Raw genomic sequence first — 20,275 nt, 5'->3', positions numbered from 1 at the left:
AAACAGGCCATTGAGTTATCTCTAATTCTAATCATGGTTGTACTGTTTCCACAGAGGTGCAAGACTTTATATTGCAGTGAAAAAATTATTAAATGATGAGGGAAAAATGTGACAGTAGCAACTTCTTTTACCTCGAGCGATTCTTGTGTAGGTTGATTTATTTGTTGTAAAATTTCAAATTCTCTCATTATTCTTAATGTTTCTATTTTTTAATATCCTTTTTCTTTAATTAACTGTATTGTAAATGAGGTTTATGTAACTCAGCAAATTGTTATTCTCATTCTGACAGCAGATTCGAATGCATAAACAACCCTTATTTTGAAAAGACTGATGCTTTAATGACAAATGAGTGTGAAAATCGATGAGTGCAGCTTTAATTACCTGCTCAGAAACACACTCGTCTCTCCTTCGGAGAGGGAATCAAGCTTGTTGCTTAAATCTCAGACTGAACCAGCTCATCTAATTGATCATCTGATCTTTGAGAAGCTGAATGTTTTGTCAGACCGCATTTAAATGCATCTGTACATTATTTATGCTGCTCCTGGGTTGAAAGTATGAAGGCAGCTCATATTAGCGGCAAAAGATTCACTTCATTAGATGTTTACAACAGCGAAACACGATCACAGCACTCATCTGTAGACTGTTTTCTGTCGAATGCCACTCACAGCAGCATTAGTGTTAATTATCTGGCACAATGAAAGAGCATCAGCCGTGTGAAATATTACATTTCAGCTTCAGAGATGAGACCACTGACACATGTAAGCACAGATTATCTTCAACACAAATGGACAAATTAAACTGGGAGTGTGTTCTCATTCTGTGAGGATGGAAAACACATTTCACAATACGACCTTATCAGCTGATGTCTCACACAAAGAAACTAATTTTATGTTTGTTTTATTTCTTGAGCTTGTTGGGTTCAATTTGGTCTTCTTTTTGAAAAAGTCCCAATGGTAGCTTAAAAATAAAAGCGTGGTTGTGCAACAAAGAGTTTTCTTATCACCGTAGCACTTTAAAGCCGACAGTATCACCTCAATGTAAACATGCTGCTGTTAGCACCAGAGCTAACGTTACCTATGACAGTCCTGGTACCAATGGTGCAGCCATCTCATAATAGACCACTTTTAAAGACACTGAAAGTGTCTGAGTTCACAAAAAGTCTTTAAATGTTGAATATAATTGCTATAATTGGACTTAGAGATTGCAGTAATCTGTGAATGTAGCAGACAGATGAGAAATGCACAGATAAATATAAATGAAACAAACATTTTTGTTGCTCAAGTTCACGTGTTTCTATTCATCGATTCAGTCATCAACTAAAATTTATTTGAATTGAAAAACTTTGCTTATTGAGTCACATACTATTTGACAAAACTTAGATTAATGGCAATTGATTAATTACAAAGCCTCTAGTTAATTATCTTTTTTATTGCATCCCACCACTAAAAGAAAGGCAATTTTCTCTATTCTTTTGTCATGTTATAGTATAAATAATGGTTGAACGAATGAATGTATTTGTGTGGTTTTTCTCATTTAGCTGCTCAATCACAAATAATAATGATACTGCTGAGGAGAACAGAGATAATTACTGGCTAGCTACCTGCACCTTTCCAAGAAATATCTGATAAAGTCACAAAAATTGTGTCTGATTCTGCTTTTCCAAACCCTCTGACCTCAACAGACACATTTTTCTAACCTTAAAAAACCTCAAACGGCCCTTTGAAGCTGCGACGGCCACCCAAAATATCCTCCTGACACAGAAGTGTCCCCACGAGGACAGTTTTAAATCAAAGTTTATTCAGTGCGACACATCCAGACATGACACAGAAACTGGCCGGATATCTGTGTCATGTTTGTAGCAGGAAGCAGCATCAATCCATCATTTCCAATCGAGAAGGAGAACAAACTCGCCTTAAGTCAGATTGTTTACGTCTGTGTTTGTGTCGACACCAACAAACAATCGTAAAACCAGATGAAGTCTTCTGGCCTGGAGGTAAACGGCACAGCCGACACGCTGCTTCCATCATGAATATTGAGATTACACTTTGCGTGAGTCTGAATTTGTGTTCTGTAGCATGTTTAGTAGAATTTAAAACTCTGTCGTTGTGAACGTCGTGCAGGCGCAGCAGTGAGGACACTCTTTTGTTCCACACAACAACAAAACCAGCAGGTCAGTTATTCATTCAGCTCAGATTCATATTCATTAGCCTCAGTGGCTTCAACCCAATTCAGAGGCAGCTGCATTTGAAGGGCACATTGTATAAAGATTCAGCATTCAGAGGAGCTACAACTGATACTGATGAACCATTTAATGTTTAAAAGGGTGTCAGTAATACTTCAGAATTAGTGGCTCATTTATACACTGGTTGATTAGCAGCTATTAGCCCAATAATAGCGTCCAATCCTGTTCATACAGGTGTGCAGAGCACCATCTGGATTACCAGTCCAGTCTTCTAAAACATGGGTTCCTAAATAACTAAATTGCATTTTTAGTTCCAATTTCTGTTTATGAATGACCACAAATATGTTACTGAACCATTTTTAAACTTGTATTTTACAGGCTTTACTCTTTTGTTTAATTAACTAAAATAACATCAAACAGTGATTCATTCAGCTACAATGTGTGACCATAAGAATAGACTGTGTCCTGTATTTAAACAATCAAAAAACAATTATTTTGGTGATATTTTCTATTGGTTTTACTACATTACAGTTTATTCAGGGAGTCTTTCTGCAGCAAGGCAACAAGCCCAAACATTATCTGAGGCAGAAGATGGCTGCATTTCTTAGGTGTGTCTCTAGAACTCTTGAAAGTCGGCCTTGTCGACCTGTAATGATGTTTTTGGTGTTTAAACTTCAAAGGAAGCAGCTTCATAATTGGGAGGGCTGAAGGTTTGACTCTGAGGTAGAAGTGTCAGGCAAAAAAAAAAAAAAGCATTTACACATAAATATACACATTTAATGACATGCAGAGTGGTGTTAATGTGAATAATTCACAGATCTGTGTTCTGGTTTGAGGGGGAGGCTGCTGATGGCTGAAGGAGCAGAAACATGTCACTCGCTGCCTCCTCAGGCCTGGACTCTTCTAAAGAATAAACTTCCTGTCCGTGGGTGTACTCTTCCACTTCTATCTCAGAGAGAAAAAAACATCATTTCTAGTCTTCAGGAGTGAGGACATCTTTGGAAACTTTGGGACTGGGCTTCGAAGTGCTGTTGGAGTCTAAAGAATTGGTTTTAAAGCCTGAAATCAGGATTTTTAAAAAAACATTTAAGCTTTAAATTCATCAAATATGATTTATTCAGCAACATTCAGAGAGAAAATAGCATGTTTTTGAGGCAGTTTTTTAAATTGTGGTTTAATTTACTCAAATATGATAAACATTGTTTGTCAAATGGTCAGAAATGAAAGGAAAATGATGGATTTTTGTTCCTAATATGGTTTGTCACTCCCCAAAGGCCGATTCTGAGCAGGGAAATAAACATGAATGAGACAAAAGTGCAACAAGACACGAAACTAACTACCCTAATGATATGAAATGATCAATATCACAAAATAAAAAAAAACTTAAAATAGACCTAAAATAATGTAGTCCCATCTATAAGTACAATGATGAGAATATTTTATAAGAAGCCTTTAAATGTGATAAAGTTGCTACCCTAAATCATTTAATTGATTATTTGTCAACTGTTAAATTTATTGCCAACTTTCTCGGTAATCAATTATCAATTATTATAAAAAAATCTTTTTTTAAACAAACAAGTTTGTTCTTTTATATTTATTGACCATAAAATTACACTTTTTTTTACTGTATATAAATTATCACTTAATATTGTTATTGCACAGATATTTACCCCTTTTTTTAAAGAAAAAGTATGTATATTAATAACTAAGGAAATGGCAAAAAATCTATTAAATGATATTTTACATCATTTCTCCCTTTGATTAATTGCACATTATTTAGTTTAAAGAAATATATGTTGACTGTATAAGAAACATGACAAAACTGTATATACATGTTCACATTAGAAATATGCATTTTCAAAAATAAAAATTGTTCTTTTATAATGTGAGAATACACAAATACAAAATATTTTATTTTATTTTAAATTTTTTTTAAAAATCCTGATTTTACAGTTATTTGCCAGTATTTGAGACAAAAATCTTATACTAAGAACTGAAAATTTGTAAATAATGATTAAAGTAATTATTTAAAAAAATCATTCTAAAAAGAAAAATGTAATTTTATAGATTTTCTTTGCTTTGATAAATTGCAGAAAATCAGCAACAAAAACAGGGAAAAAATAATCATAAAGCATTTGTATTTTTACAAATGATTATTCTTTTACAATGTTTGGCCATTACGTTTCACTGTTTTATTCTATTTAAATCAGCACAAAATGTTCTCATTAAAATATCTGCCATATTTTATAGAATTTTTGAAAACTGTTAGAAAATTATTTTATCTGTTTTGTTGAATGACAGCTAATCAAGTAAAAGAATCACAGAAACTATTAAAGAAAAATGCCTCAATTTACACGTTGGCTTTAATAAAACAGATATCACCAGATTGCTGTATTGCTGTTGTATTGCTAAAAAATATAATGATTTTGCAGATATGTGTGGTTCTTTATCTAGTTTTTGAATGCTACTGTATTCCATGTTTTTGTCACATTTTTAGTAGCACATATTAAGTGTTGCGTTTTTTACAGTGCAGATCTCTGGTTGTAAGGATGTATAGCCCCCTCCATAATTATTGGCACCCCTGGTTAAGATGTGTTGAAAACCTTAAAATAAATTCAATTTTTATTGCAGAAACAAACCCTCACACTGAAAATTGTTGAAAATTGTGTTGTAGGAGAAGATTAGGTGCTGCTTTGTTGGCAAAAGGGGGTTGTACAAAGTTTTAACATCAGGGGTGCTAATAATTGTGGCACACATGATTTGATGTAAAAGAATTATTTCTTAATGTGTGATTTTTTACCCATTGAATAAATGCACTTTAATTAAAGGTTGAATTTTCCTCTTTTTTCCATGGTGGTCCTATATTATTTAGAAAAAAAATGAATTTATTAGAAGCTAAAGAGCACATCTTGACCAGGAGTGCCAATAATTATGGAGGACGCTGTAGCTCTGCAGAAGCAGCTGTAGTGGGGAAATAAAGTCAGACTGAGAGGCAGCCACTTAATTTCTTTTCTTGTTTGAGGGCCAAACAAGCTGTAAATATGTTTCATGGTGAGGTGGACAGAAAAAAATGCCTGGACAGGTAAGAAGTAGCATTTCTGTGGGAGAGAATAACTCCCTTTGGCGTCGAGTCTGGGTTGTATTGTTCCCGTTCTCTCACAAGCTGCCAGCGAGGACTTAGCAGTGGGAAGAAAAGTCGAAGCTTCATGCACGGACAAGCCGACCAGGCATACAGTCATCCAACAGACTGAGTGTCTGTAAGAGATGATGACTACAATCACTCTGGTCTTGACTCTCTTTTAACCATTTTTCAGCAGCAAGCGGTGACACCTAATTCAATCAGTTTGAAACAGAAACGCTCTCCTGCTAAGACAGACGACAAAGCTCAGGACATTATCTCTGCTCTTTCTTCATCCCCACGTCTGCAGTCCGGCCTGACAGATGATAATGTGCTCACAGCTCCGAGCGCTCGCTAAAGGAAACATCGTGGCTTCTTTATTATCGCCTTCCACTGCATTAAAGTTTGTTTTCAGACCGTAATGTTTTATGGAAAATGCAAATAAGAGAATCTCTTAAAATAAATAGAAGCTCTTTTTTGTGAATGGATTTACATAATACAGTGTTGAGAAAAACAAACATCTACATGAGGCCGTCCCCGTTAGGATAAGCAGCAAATGTCTGAACACAGAAACACTGACTTCATATTTTTGGAGCACTGGGAGCAGAGTAGCACTGCACAAAGAGCCTGGTGGCCACATTTAAATCAGTTCTTGATTTTTATAGGGACAGTTGCAGAATTTTATAATTACTATTAACAACGGCAAGCAATAAGTCTTCAGGAGGACTTAACTACAAATCTCAAGGTGCATTTTTGCAAGACTTATGTATAAGGGAGCTTGAAATCTTGTCACAAGCACCACTTCGACAAAACACACTTACTACATATTTGGTAACAACTGATTTAAAACCAGAGTTTTTAAATGTCTTAGCTTTGAGGGAATATCATGATTTTAAGCTAAATTTGATTAATTTTCCCAATTTGAGACAGTAACATTTGAGGAAGCTCAGAAAATAAATAGTTTTTTACAGCTTCTGCCTCTGATAAATTGTTTAATTTTCTGCTACCGTTAGGAGAAAAACATTCAAACCTACCTGGTTACTGCAAACATGTTGTAGTGGAACAGAGCTGAGAGTCTGAAGACTTTTGTAAATGAAAGGCTTGACTTTTATATTTTTTAATAATTTTGTAAACATTTCTAAAAGCATGTGTTGTGATTCTGGGTTGCTGAGCCGAGGCAGCAGTTTCCATCTCTGCTCTGTTAATGTTCAGCATGTGTGTTGGAGGTCGGAGGACAAACGATTAAGACGTATGAGAGCGCACTTCAAAAGGCCGATACGCACATTTAACCAAACAGCATGACCCCGGCTGTGAGTCTGAATGTGAGCCGCTGTGTTTGAATGCCAGCTTGTGTTTCTTTTTATAAGAGTGTGTTTCGTGGCACGCTGCCCTCCAGTTCCCAGCTCGGCCTTGGGTTACAGCTAATGAAACGAGCAGAGCCAGAGACCTGCTCCTCGCCAGCACTGGGCCTCTTTATTAATCCTCTACATTGTAAGTGCACAACCTCTGGTCAGGTTTGTCCGCTGGCAAATCCAATAAAGTCCCTGATGATACAGAACAAGAGAAAAGCCAATGTTGATGTGTAAAATACTACTAAGAACAGAAGAAGAAAGAAAAATCACACCTCTGGTTATATTACAATTAGCTCATTGAACTTTACAGCAAATATTTTTGACTGCATTGAAGTGGAAAATCAGAAACTACTCAAACTGCAGCTGATCAACAGTCAGATTAGTGATCGAAACATCTGAGATTCTTAAAACATATGAGGTTAAAAATCAAGACTATTCTCTACACTATCAATAGTTTAACCCCTTTTGTTGATACTGAAAGCATCAGCTTGCTTAAAAGAGTATAATTAAATTTTATGATGATTACACTGAGAGAAATCACCAATAATAGTCATACAATGTGCAAGAAGGTAACAGATGGAAGTCTTATCGTGGTCACAAATAAGGTTATGCTGTCTATCAGCTGAAATCAGTTTGTTTCAGGCTGCTGTGATCGACTAACAGAACTATGTGGTAGGAAATATAAATGACATCTGTCTGAAGTCACATGGATTTATGTCATTTTAGCACCTATTCAGGATGTGTGATGTGATGAATAAGTTCCAGGACTGGTTGTGGAGTGCATCACAGTCAAGTTCATGCAACATCACACCATTAAAACCATTTATGACTTTACCTTGGAGCCCAAACCAGAGTGGGTCTGCAGCTACTAAAAAGAGAAGAAACACCAGTTTTCACATTAGAAGAGCTGCAGCCTTTAAGACCGGAGAAAGAAGTTCAGATCAGGAGCTAGAAGCTTGCTCTTTCCTTTGATATTCGTGTGGTTATACACACGTGGACAAAATTGTTGGTACCCCTCAGTTAAAGAAGGAAAAACCCACAATTCTCACTGAAATCACTTGAAATTCACAAAAGTAACAATAAATAAAAATTTATTGAAAATTAAATAATCAAAATCAGCCATCACTTTTGAATTGTTGATTAACATAATTATTTAAAAAAAACAAACTAATGAAATAGGGCTGGACAAAAATGATGGTACCCATAACTTAATATTTTGTTGCACAACCTTTTGAGGCAATCACTGCAATTAAACGATTTCTGTATTTGTCAATGAGCGTTCTGCAGCTGTCAACAGGTATTTTGGCCCACTCCTCATGAGCAAACAGCTCCAGTTGTCTCAGGTTTGATGGGTGTCTTCTCCAAATGGCATGTTTCAGCTCCTTCCACATATGTTCAATGGGATTCAGATCTGGGCTCATAGAAGGCCACTTTAGAATAGTCCAACGCTTTTCTCTCAGCCATTCTTGGGTGCTTTTGGCTGTGTGTTTTGGATCGTTGTCCTGTTGGAAGACCCATGACCTGCGACTGAGACCAAGCTTTCTGACACTAGGCAGCACATTTCTCTCCAGAATGCCTTGATAGTCTTCAGATTTCATCGTACCTTGCACACTTTCAAGACACCCTGTGCCAGATGCAGCAAAGCAGCCCCAAAACATTACTGAGCCTCCTCCATGTTTCACCGTAGGGACAGTGTTCTTTTCTTCGTATGCTTGGTTTTTGAGTCTATGAACATAGAGTTGATGTGCCTTACCAAAAAGCTCCAGTTTGGTCTCATCTGTCCAAAGGACATTCTCCCAGAAGCTTTGTGGCTTCTCAACATGCATTTTTGCAAATTCCAGTCTCGCTTTTTTATGAGTTTTTTCAGCAGTGGTGTCCTCCTTGGTCGTCTCCCATGAAGTCCACTTTGGCTCAAACAACGACGAATGGTGCGATCTGACACTGATGTACCTTGGCCTTGGAGTTCACCTTTAATTTCTTTGGAGGTTGCTCTGGGCTCTTTGGATACAATTCCAACGATCCGTCTCTTCAATTTGTCATCAATTTTCCTCTTGCGGCCACGTCCAGGGAGGTTGGCTACTGTCCCGTGGGTCTTGAACTTCTGAATAATATGAGCCACTGTTGTCACAGGAACTTCAAGCTGTTTAGAGATGGTCTTATAGCCTTTACCTTTAAGATGTTTGTCTATAATTTTTTTCGGATGACCTGGGACAATTCTCTCCTTCGCTTTCTGTTGTCCATGTTCAGTGTGGTACACACCTTTTCACCAAACAGCAGGGTGACTACTTGTCTCCCTTTAAATAGGCAGACTGACTGATTATGAGTTTGGAAACACCTGCGATGTCAATTAAATGACACACCTGAGTTAATCATGTCACTCTGGTCAAATAGTTTTCAATCTTTTATAGAGGTACCATCATTTTTGTCCAGGCCTGTTTCATTAGTTTGTTTTTTTAAATAATTATGTTAATCAACAATTCAAAAGTAATGGCTGTTTTTGATTATTTAATTTTCAATAAATTTTTATTTATTGTTACTTTTGTGAGTTTCAAGTGATTTCAGTGAGAATTGTGGGTTTTTCCTTCTTTAACTGAGGGGTACCAACAATTTTGTCCACGTGTGTATGACATGAATTTGTCCCCCAGAAATCCAAGCTGAAGGGTCACTGTTTTAACAGTTTTCACAACCTCTACAAACTCTTCACATCAACTCTATAAAGTCGTTTCACCACGCTGAGTGTATGTTCCAACAGTTTGCTCCTCTGTATTCCATTTTTAAGCCATTCTCCATGTATTTTATCGATCAAAGATGTTTTATTTTTCTTCCTGATCTCTCTAATTTGTACCAAATCTCCATCATTCCTGCTCTCTGTAAACACTGCCTGCAGTTCAGCTGAAAAGCGCTAAATTTTTTGTTTTTTACCGAATCTGGTGAGAGCAAAGTCTGCAATTCAGGGAGTTTGTTAACAGCCGCAATAAGAAAGCATTTTTAATTCGCCTGGAATGGGCACAGTTAAAGAGAAATTCAATTAAAATAGTTTAATTGGTAATAAAACAAATCTACAAGCTGTTACATTGAGAAAATCTACCCTGCATCACCTAGGACCAGCTGGTAACTAAGGTCTTATTAAACAAGTCGGACTGTGATTGTTGGTGTTTTCATCAATACTCAAGGTGTAAAAAGATATCTCGTGTTCGCGTCTCTCTGGTGCAATAAAACCAGTCGTGACCACACTATATTTTCTCTGTCATACAGGACACCCGTCAATATTTGTGACAGATGAGGTCCAGCTGTGGCCTTGACAGATGTTTCTTTGTGAGCAGCCGAGAAGAAAAATAAACGCATTAAGAGTCGCAGCGAGCAGCAGGATTTACCTGTCAGTCATCAGAACGAACTTCAGTCTGAGCAGAACCTGGCAAACTAACAGAATTATAACATATAATGTAATTTGTTTGTTTGCTTGATGGCATTAAAAATGGGTGAGTCACTTTAAAACACTCATTCTGCTTTTTTCCCCCTTCACTGTGCTATAAAGCTGCTTTTTCAGGCATGTAAATGGTCTGAAGACCTACAAAGTTCACTCCTGTTTAGCAGCTAGAACATAATAGTGTGTTTTCAGTTGAGGACAGTGTTGTAATCTACAGTCTGAGCTGATGGTGACAGTGTAGTCTCACTGTTATGATGCCTGAACTCAGGCCCAATGATGCAGAAGTTTTTCTGGTATTATTCTAACAAACTGTGTTTTTTAAACATGAAAATTAGAATTTTATTTATATATTTATTTTCTAATTTTGCTGTTGCCATAAACCTTTAGTCAAAATGTACATACAATTAGACTATGGATTTGTAATTATTTATTTTATTACATTTTTTTTTGTCGTTTCTAAACTGTGATTTTAAATAATTTACAGTTTTTCTCAGTTTTGTTAAATTGTCAATAAAAGATACTAAATCATGTATTATAGTCTTATACATGCTTGTCCATTTAAAATAAAACGATTATAAAATGCCACTATTTTCTACTTTTTCTTTTTGACACATATTTGCCATTATTTGAAAGATAGACTATGTAAATCAAGGATTGCAAAAAAGCAAATCTTTTTTTTATCTTTTATTTCATTTTACACATTTTATCCATTTGTTACATTAAGAAGTAGATTTCATTAATTTATATGCTGACTGTTAAAAATAAAGAAAACAGGCCCAAATTCTTCATAATGTTCACATATTTTTTCAGAAACTGTAATTTGTTTTTTCACCATGTTTATATTACACCATTTTAGATATTTGACATTATTAAAAGAAAAGTTCTATATATTAAGAACTGAATAATGATGATTAATTTTGTCAACCTTTATTTTAACTAAGCGCCGTATTGAAAATTATAATTTAATATCTAGTAGAATCATAGATAAAAAAGTGTTCATTTATATGCTGAGTGTACTGTTAAAGCCAAAACCAAAACTGTAAATGACGTCTACATGAAATCTCTATGTTCATAAATTACAATTTGGGTTTTTTTTCAGTATGTGACCTCAAAATTGCTGTTTTAATGTATTTAAATCCACCAAAAATATTATTTTAGAGATATGAGTTGATACTTTCACAGTTTTTTACGATTTCTTTCAGCATATATTTTTTCAAATATGTTTCATAGATTTTTTTTTTCCTCACAGAGCAGCAGAAGTGGCTGAAATTGAATTTACTCAGCTGCAGTTAAACTCCACAACAGTTGCATCTGTCACCCAGCTCCACACATAAAAACGTGTTGATGGACCAAATCATCCATTTAAATCTATCTTCATGTCCGTCACCTGCCAACCAGCCGGAGCAATTACAGCGTGTCGATTCCAGGTATTACCGAGGTCTTTGTGGAGCGGCACAGCAACACAGCTTTTCATTACAGAAAGTCCAATCAGCCAGTCATCTCAGATTCACTGCATGCATAAATGTATTCATACAGCATCTAATTTAAATCTGGATGGGCTTGACCCCCCCCTTCAATTAAGCAGTCTGGGCCTTATTTTCCTGCAGGTGCAAGAAGAGCAGGCAAAATCCTCCCCTCAAACTCACATAAGCCTCTTTAATGTTGCTGACATTTTCCTCTTTCATTTTCCTATAAACGTCTGATCTGGCACACTTCTAAAAATGCTTTTTGATGAAATAAAAGCAAAGTTTGTTGTTTTAGATCAGTGGAAAATTCCAATAATCTACTTTTTTTTGGGGGGGGGGGCTTTGGGGTCTCTAGAAAAAAACAAAACAAAAAACAATACTCTCTCAAGACTGAAAAGACGATTTGCAGCCTGTAAACAGGATTACGCAGTTATATAAATGGCTTAAATAGGCTGCAGCGTTCGCTATATGGGCCTCAGTGCGCTCATGAAAACATACACCAAAATAACCAACTGAATTAATTTCACACACTCGATCAGCAGTAAGTAACTGTGTCACAAACAGGGCTGCAAATTAATTTTATCGTTAATTAATATTTCAATTATTTTCTCAATAATTTGATTAGTTATTTGGCCTATAAATGAAACAAAATGGTGAAAAACGTCGATCAAAATCCGAGATGACAGATTTCTTCAAAGATATTCAGTTTATTGTCATAGAGGAGGAAAGAAACAAAAAATATTCACATGGAAGAAGCTGCAATCAGAAGTTTTAGACGGCAATTAATTTAATAGTTGACAACTAAATGATTACTTGTTGCAGGTCTTCTCAAAAAACATGACTTTTTTTGTTATTGATTACCTTTAAATCACCTGATTTTATCTCTGCTATGTTAATCCCAGACTAGTTTTAAGAGTTCCATCTAAATAAAGTTATCATTATTTTAATATTAATTGCTAATATCAGGTGGCAGCACTTTTATTTTGTAAAAACTGCATCAAAAAGTCAGATTGGCAGCTTAAACTGATGTCAGATTTACAGAAACAGAAGTTTGAAACTCTGGTTACCATTTAGAATCAATCCTAAAATGCTGTCTTTAAGTCCCCTGATTTCATCTGTGCTACGTTAATCCCAAACTGTACAAGCCTGACAGCTGAGGTCAAAGCGTCCTTTAACCTCTGTGAATTAATTTTTCTTTCCTTTGCTTGTTCTGCTTTTCAAATACTAGTTTTTGAAATTTGCTATCTAAATAAAGTTGTAAGAATTTTAATATTAATTGTCAAAATGAGGTGGCAACAGTTTTTCAAAAACTGCAGAAAATAATCAGACTCGCAGCTGAAACTCGTGTCAGATTTACAAAAGCAACGTCTTACTTGAAACTCGAAGGTCTCGTCAAAAAGTGGGTCGTCCTGGTTCTGAGCGGCGGTTCGAGTTCGCTGCTCAGCGCAGTCGGCCGGGACACCGTGCAGCTCCAGAACCACATACGGGTCGATGACTTCTCCTTTAGCCCCTGAACCCTGAGGCTTCGGCAGGTTGTGGGCGCTAATCACCTGAACAAACATAGAAAAGCTTCAGTTTTCCATTATTTTTCACAAATGTGGGGGTTTTATTTTGAAGAAATAAAGTTAAAACAAAGGATAAGTTCATATTGTTTCTCTTGTTGTGTTCAGACTGCCAAATTAATCACTTTTCTTCCAAACATTAGTCTCTTTTTGTCTATGCAAGACAGAAACTGAATTTGACAGATTTGACTGTTAAAGTTTCATTTTAACTACAACTACATTTCCAGAGATAAAAAATTGAACTACATAGTTCAGTTTATTGAGTTTATATTGTTCTGATATAAAGGTTTTCTCTTTCACTGTGTAGTTTTTCTCCTCATATCTGACAGTTTCAGATAAAATACATTTTAAATGCTTCTTGGAAAAGAAATTCTTGTGCCAGATGTTACCCAGAAAAAACTACAGTAGTATGAGAATAAATGCAGAACCTTATATGTAGCAAAAATATAAAAGTGCGATGCATTAGTATACATAGAATAAGTGAGCAAAAATCAAACTAGAAAAGAAAAGTAAGAAGTAACACTGCCAATTAAACTGAAGTTTTTGGATCATTCCATCTTAAATCATCAAATCTTTAGAACTATTTCTGCTCGACCATCTCTGATTGGCTGAAAATGTTAATATAAATTATGGATATTCATAAAAAAAATTCTGTGAAATTTCACTCCGATGTAACAAATACTTTCAGAGATGTCAGGGGAAAAAATGCAACCCACTTTCAACAGATTTTTTTGCACATTAAAGATTGATGCTGCTTGAACTACAATAATTGAAAAGCAGTTTTTTTTTCACTGCTATTCCTCAGAAACTTGTCTTTAACTTAAAAGCTGCATCATATTCATTTCTTCATGTGTTTTCCATGATGAGGGTGTGTGCATGAAGCACAAAATGACTGATCTGAAGAATTTAGTTTGAGTTTGATTTAATTTGAAAAGTTTGGTCCACTGTGACCTGTTCGGTAATTTCATTCTGATGTGACGAGGCTACATGTATTGACGGGACGAAGCTGGTCCATAAAAATCGATACATTAGCTGCATCGTTGTATAAGCCGTAGGGTTCAAAGTGTGTGAAAAAAGTTGCAGCTTATAGTTCAGAAAGTTTGGTACTATAAACAAAATAAAAAGGAATATTTAAATGATTTGAGTGTGCAAAGGACAAGGCAAAAGATGACAATGTGTGTACAATTTAAAGACAGAAATGTTGAAAACCAGAACCAGACCTTGATGCGTAGAGTTTGAGCTGGAACTCCCGGTACGCAGCCCTGAGTGTGGGCGCTGAAATACGACACCTCGTCCCTCATGACGGCAGGTCGAAGAACGTAACCACACCCTCCGTTCTGAGAGAAGCGACCTCGGTGGATGTCCAGCATGGCGCCGGGGGTCTGCTGGTTCAAGGCCACCAGCTGGACGCCTCCCTTCCAGTAGCCCTGAGGGTTGGGGTTGCTGGAATCGAGACGTACCGAGCTGGGTCGCACCCTGGTGAGGGTTCGCTTGGTAAACATGACCAGGTCCTCTGGGCTCTCGCTGGTCAGCCGTCCGGCCTCACCTTCGCCGAGTGAGCACAGTGTCCAGTAGGGTGGCTCCGGGGGCGTCGGTGTCTCCGGGGAGGATGGGCTGCTGGTAGGCGACTGTTGTTGCGCCTGCCTCTGACTGGCTCTCTGGGCATAGAAGCTACGGCTGCCAATCCGGGCGATGGCCACCAGGTCGGACAGCTCCTTGTGCAGACGGAGCTTCCTGGGCTGAGAGGGCGGTGGCACCACAAGGACCACACCCAGCTCCTCCTCCCCGGGGATGGTCATCCTCCTCCCTGCCAGGGGGCCGCCTCCTCCAATCTCCTCGTCTTCCTCGGATACCTCCCCGTCAGAGCCCTCCTGCTCTGGAGGCAGTTTCTTCCCCACGATCAGGATGCGTCCCTTCAGCTGCTCTGGGGAGGGTAAAGTGGTGGCTCGGCCCCCCAGGCTTACCGGCAGGGCCTCGGGGGTGTAGAGTCGTGACCCAAACACCTTCTTCAGGTGCTGAGCCATGGTGCGCTGCTGACCTGGAGAGCAGCGCTGGCACAGGTAGACCAGCAGGGGGTACTGGGAGGTCAGGAAGGCATATTTATTTACCACCTCCAGAGCAGAGCGGATGGTGACCGGGGTGTGGTGGTGGTGATGATGGTGGTGGTGGTGATGATGATGGTGTCGGGGGATATCGGGCCCATAGTCCACCCCCAGCAGAGGCTCCCCCTCTGGTCCATCGGTGACCCCCAGCTCCAGGCAGCGGCAGCCGGACTGCAGCGCTTTGATGAGCCCTCCAAGGTCGGCCCGGCCGTGGACCTGGTCATCCAACAGGTAGGAGCGGTACGAGGTGCTGTGGAGGAAATCACCATTTAATGACATTTGATGAACTATATATGGTAACTTCATTGACCTTGAATTTCAACATGAAAATTAAACATTTTGAAAAATGTCACAAAAGCTAAAAAAAAAAAAAAAGTCTTATGTTCTCCAAAAACACTCTAGGGTTGAAATTGTCGATTTCAAAGTATTTCAGTGAGTGCCCTGTTGGCTTTCTTCCCATTTTAAGACCTGGTAGCTATGCCTATCTTCCCTATACACTTAAACAAACAAATTAAAAAAAACAAAGAAAACTAATAAACTACAACTACAAAAAAAATGGCAGAAAGGGTGCCAGACAAAAAAAGAAAAAAGTAAGTAACAGCAAATATCTGTAAAATAATGATATTTCTGGCTGACATAAATACAGTAAAAAATAGTTTATTTTTACTGTCGAACGTTGAAACAGAGTGATCTACTGTTTATAAAAACATAGATCTCTGACGTAGATGTTTTGGCCTATTGTTTAGGGTTAATGTAAATTAACACATTTTGCCAGATTTTATTAGCTATTATCTATTATTTAACAAAACAGGAAAAATCTGTGACAAAAAAAATAATAAATTGTAAATTGCTAGAAAAATACACTAAAATTTCTGTAAAAATGTATGAAATAAAATAAAAAGAACTAAAAGAAAATATTGGCATTCTGTGTGTGTGTGTGTGTGTGTGTGTGTGTGTGTGTGTGTGTGTGTGTGTGTGTGTGTGTGTGTGTGTGTGTGTTGCACAGCACTGTAAAAAATAAAACTTGATTTTGTGTTATTTTACACATCTTATCTGTTTTGTCATATTACAGATAACAGTTCCAAACAGTAAATAATGCTAACAAATTAGTATTTTTCCAAATTTATGCTTTTATGTTGGACGCTAAAATTACACTATTTTTAGTGCATTTTGTTCAGCAAAAAAAAACAAACATTATTTTACAGATGTTTTATGAAAGAAAAAACCTGAAAATTAAGGAGTGAAAACTGAAAAACCTCTTAGCTATCTGCTGTTTTACAGTGACATGAAAAAGCTACTGTGAGAGTAACTTTCCATATGTTTGTCAGATATGAGTGTCTGCGGAGTTTCAATTTCTTTTTAGGGGTATCTGGTGAAAAGTCAGCTAAAATCCTGTTTAAAGTGAAACACTAAAACACTTTCGGGGTTCCACAACAAAATGAATTACTGTAAATATTTGTCTTATGTTTAGATTTACTGTAGAATTAGTGTCAAATCCTTTCTTTGCTGTTTGCTGACTGAAACAGTTCTTACATTCGCCAACAGTCTTTCTAGTGTCTCAACTAAGAATTTTGGTCAAAACAAGTTCAGTCTAAATTTAAATTTGCCGTGACTATGAATACTTTGAAACCTTCTTTTGTTTGGTTAGAGAAGTCCTGGTTGATGAGCAGTTGCTGATTGAAGAGGCTTTTTTTCCCAGGTTTTGCTTTCTGTTTGTTTGATTTGGGCTGTTGTGAAGTAGTTTGTGGGCAACGTTCATAATCAGCAGTGATGATCTCAAATTGCCTGCATGATAAATATAAACTCTGACCACAAACACTGAGCAAAACACTGAGCAGTTCTTCTACAGCAGCGCCTCCGAGGCTTTCAAGTGTAGCCAACCCCACATGTGGACAATACAGAAGGCATTTTTAGTTTAATCCTCCGAACATGAAAACCTCCCAACAGGTTTGAAAGGCAGGTTGTGTAAAAAAGATCACTGGAATTGTACCATATATCAGAGCCAGAAACTGTAAAAACAGCACTGCTCAGACTTTCAACATTCAGACGATCCTTTAACTAATCATGTCATGTCTCAGCAGGAAAATTAACAAAATCCAATGATATATCATTTTATTCTACATGTTTTATTACGAGATTTGCCAAAAACTCAACCACTTGCAACAAATATTTAGTAAAAAAACAAAGTTCTGCACTTCTCATCACAACATGAAGCCCTTAGTGACTCAACAGCAACTAAAGCCAAGTTAACAAAAATTCTGTGACTTTTCAGCTGAACTGCAGACTGTGTTTACCTTGAATCAAACGTGATGTGTGGTTCTATTGGGAAAATGAACCAAATATAAGTTTAAAATTGTGACATTTCATCAAATTGTACTTTTTTTTTGAATAACAGAGAAAAATAAAACATACACTACCAGTCAAAAATTTGGACACACTTTCTCTTTCAATGCTTTTTATTCATTTGTATTATTTTCTACATTGTAGATAAATACTAAAAATTCACACTTTTTCGTTTACAACATAATTCCATATGTATTCTTTTATAGTTTTGATGTCCTTCATCTACAATGTACAAAATATCTAAATAAAAAGCATTGAATGAGAAGGTGTCTCCAAACCTTTGACTGGTAGAGTACTTAATCAATAAAATAATGCAGCATGGCTAAAAAATAGTGTACAGAGGGCAAGTTGTTGGAAGATACATTCTGCATGGTGAAACATCTGTCAAGAGTTTATGTGCAGAAAAGTGATTGTCATTCAAAAATTTTTAAACAGATCCTGTAAAAATAAATAAATAAATAATAATAATAATTCTGCTCTTCTTGCCACAACCAACTTTCATGTGATAAGAAATCTGGGATTTTCCAGCTGAACTGCAGGCTGTGTTTACATGGAGCACAGGGGAGATAAGAACGGAAACAAATAACAAAATTGAAGTAAATAATTATCTAGAGCATATAGGGCCAATATGTTCCAAGCATCGGTACCATCTGTTGTTCGAATGTTAGACATGCTGCTTCCAGGTTTTTTAGTTTTCGCATATACGTATATACACACTAGCGTTCAAAAGTTTGGGGTCACTTAGAAATGTCCTTATTTATGGAGGAAAAGCTTTTTTTTCCCCAATGAAGATAACTTTAAATTAATCAGAAACATAGTCTAGACATTGTTAATGTGGTAAATGACTATTCTTGCTGGAATCAGTTGATTTTCAATGGAATATCTCCATAGGGGTACAGAGGAACATTTCCAGCAACCATCACTCCTGTGTTCTAATGCTACATTGTGTTAGCTAATGGTGTTGAAAGGCTCATTGATGATTAGAAAACCTTTGTGCAATTATGCTAGCACATGAATAAAAGTGTGAGTTTTCATGGAAAACATGAAATTGTCTGGGTGACCCCAAACTTTTGAACAGTAGTGTACTTTTTTTTTTTCAAACATTATAACTTCCTGCATGGAGTTTGCATGTTCTCACTGTGCATGCCTGGGTTTCCTCCAGGTACTCTGGTTTCCTCCCACAGTCCAAAAATGGGCTGAGGTTAACTGATTATTCTAAATCTGTCTGTAGGTGTGGGTGCGAGTGTAACTGTTTTTCCTGTTCTAAGTTACTGTATTGTTTTTAGGTTATTCTCTGATTTTTCACTGTGATACACTTTGGTCACAGTTTGGGCTATTGTAAAGAGCTATAGAAATAAACCTTGATTGATTGATGGTTGATTTATTACTGTGTCATACTGCACAAAATACATTCCCGATTTCTCTCTCCTTATATGCATGTTTGTGTTGCTCTCATAGTGATGCAGGACTTTATATTACAGTGAGTAAAAATGTGACAGAAGCTGCTTGGTGTGCAGTACAAATTGCATTTCTATTTTTACATCCAGCTCACCTGATGTAATAGTGAGACAGCGGCATGTTCATGTCCTGACAAACCCCCTGGTGCTCCGGGTCGAGCAGCTGGCACTCTGGTGACTGCAGGTAGTGGGCGAAGCCATCCAGACCCAGCAGGCCTCGCTCTTTGCCCTGCGCCGATGGCTCGTAGCGCTTCAGCAGCTCCCAGCAACCCTCGGTGGTCGCCAGGGACAAGCCCTGCTCGGTCTCCAAGAAGAGGCGGAGGTCCTGAGGATCCAGACACTCGCGGTCCTTGGACAGCTGCACCAGTAGGAAGTAGACATCGGGCCGGGTGCACAGCTCGCAGTAGGCTTCCTGGAACTCCTCACGAGTCACGTGGGAGGTGAGCTTCTCTTTGCTGCGCTGGATCTCCTTGAAACGAAGACGCACCTGAGGAAAGGCATGAATCAGAGGAGAGACAAATGTTAATTGAGCAGAAGCTTAATTAGTCAGACTTATTCATTCAAAGAAACTGGCAAATTTGATTTAGTTATCTTATTCAAATAAGGATTTTAAAGTGGCCCACATTGAGTTATATAAGTGAGTTTCTTTCTATTATCTCTTTCTTTGCTGCCCCAGCTTCTGTCCTGATATCACCTGGGTTCAAATGTGTCCTCACAGGTTGTCCTCACGCCTGTCTGACACATTTCTTCCTCTGTGTTTGCAGAGTTAGTCAGTCTGCCGGTAAAGGGGTGAAACAAGAGGCAGAAAGTGGGAGAAGTAATCGACCTGTTTTTGTCTAACAAAAGCAGGAAAGCAACAAATCCCTTGTCATGAGGGATTAAATGTTCCGCTGCTCCAAAAAGACCAATTGAAAACAGACCACTGCTGCTGAGGGTGAAGTAAATGGAGACATAATTTCGTCTGCAGTTCAGACATTATTTAGCCATGATTCCTGCAGCACATGTTGCTGTTTTTCTTTGCTCTTTGTACAACAATATCTGAGGTTTGTTGATGCAAGAGGGAAGCTTTATGAGTCGGAAACCAAGGGAGCTGCAATGATCAATGGATAAGTTGTCACTTGTTAAATAAGTCGCTATTTTGATCATCTGTGAACTAATTTTGCAAGAAAAAAAAGAGCGGCGGCGGCTTGTGGTGGAGACGGCCCAAATATTCGGATCCGTTCGTCTGGTCTCCCGGGTCCAAATTTTGCCTTCGTTTTGTCTTCA

General features: G+C 37.5%; 1 protein-coding gene across 1 annotated transcript in view; it reads right to left on the bottom strand.

The window, feature by feature from the left end:
* plcl1 (phospholipase C like 1) overlaps nt 1–20,275 on the bottom strand; it is a 116,885-nt gene that overhangs the window by 14,861 nt on the left and 81,749 nt on the right. Inside the window, exons 5-7 of the mRNA XM_022212688.2 lie at nt 19,105–19,496; nt 14,328–15,459; nt 12,919–13,095 (exon numbers count right to left, since the gene is read on the bottom strand). Of these exons, the coding sequence (XP_022068380.1) occupies nt 12,919–13,095; nt 14,328–15,459; nt 19,105–19,496 (1,701 nt within the window). The remainder of the gene's footprint in view (nt 1–12,918; nt 13,096–14,327; nt 15,460–19,104; nt 19,497–20,275) is intronic.

Source organism: Acanthochromis polyacanthus, chromosome 14 (genome assembly GCF_021347895.1).
Source record: "Acanthochromis polyacanthus isolate Apoly-LR-REF ecotype Palm Island chromosome 14, KAUST_Apoly_ChrSc, whole genome shotgun sequence".
NCBI classification, from domain to species: Eukaryota; Metazoa; Chordata; class Actinopteri; family Pomacentridae; genus Acanthochromis; species Acanthochromis polyacanthus.
Note: the sequence above shows the minus strand (reverse complement) of the source record. Positions and strands in the feature narration are given on the sequence as shown.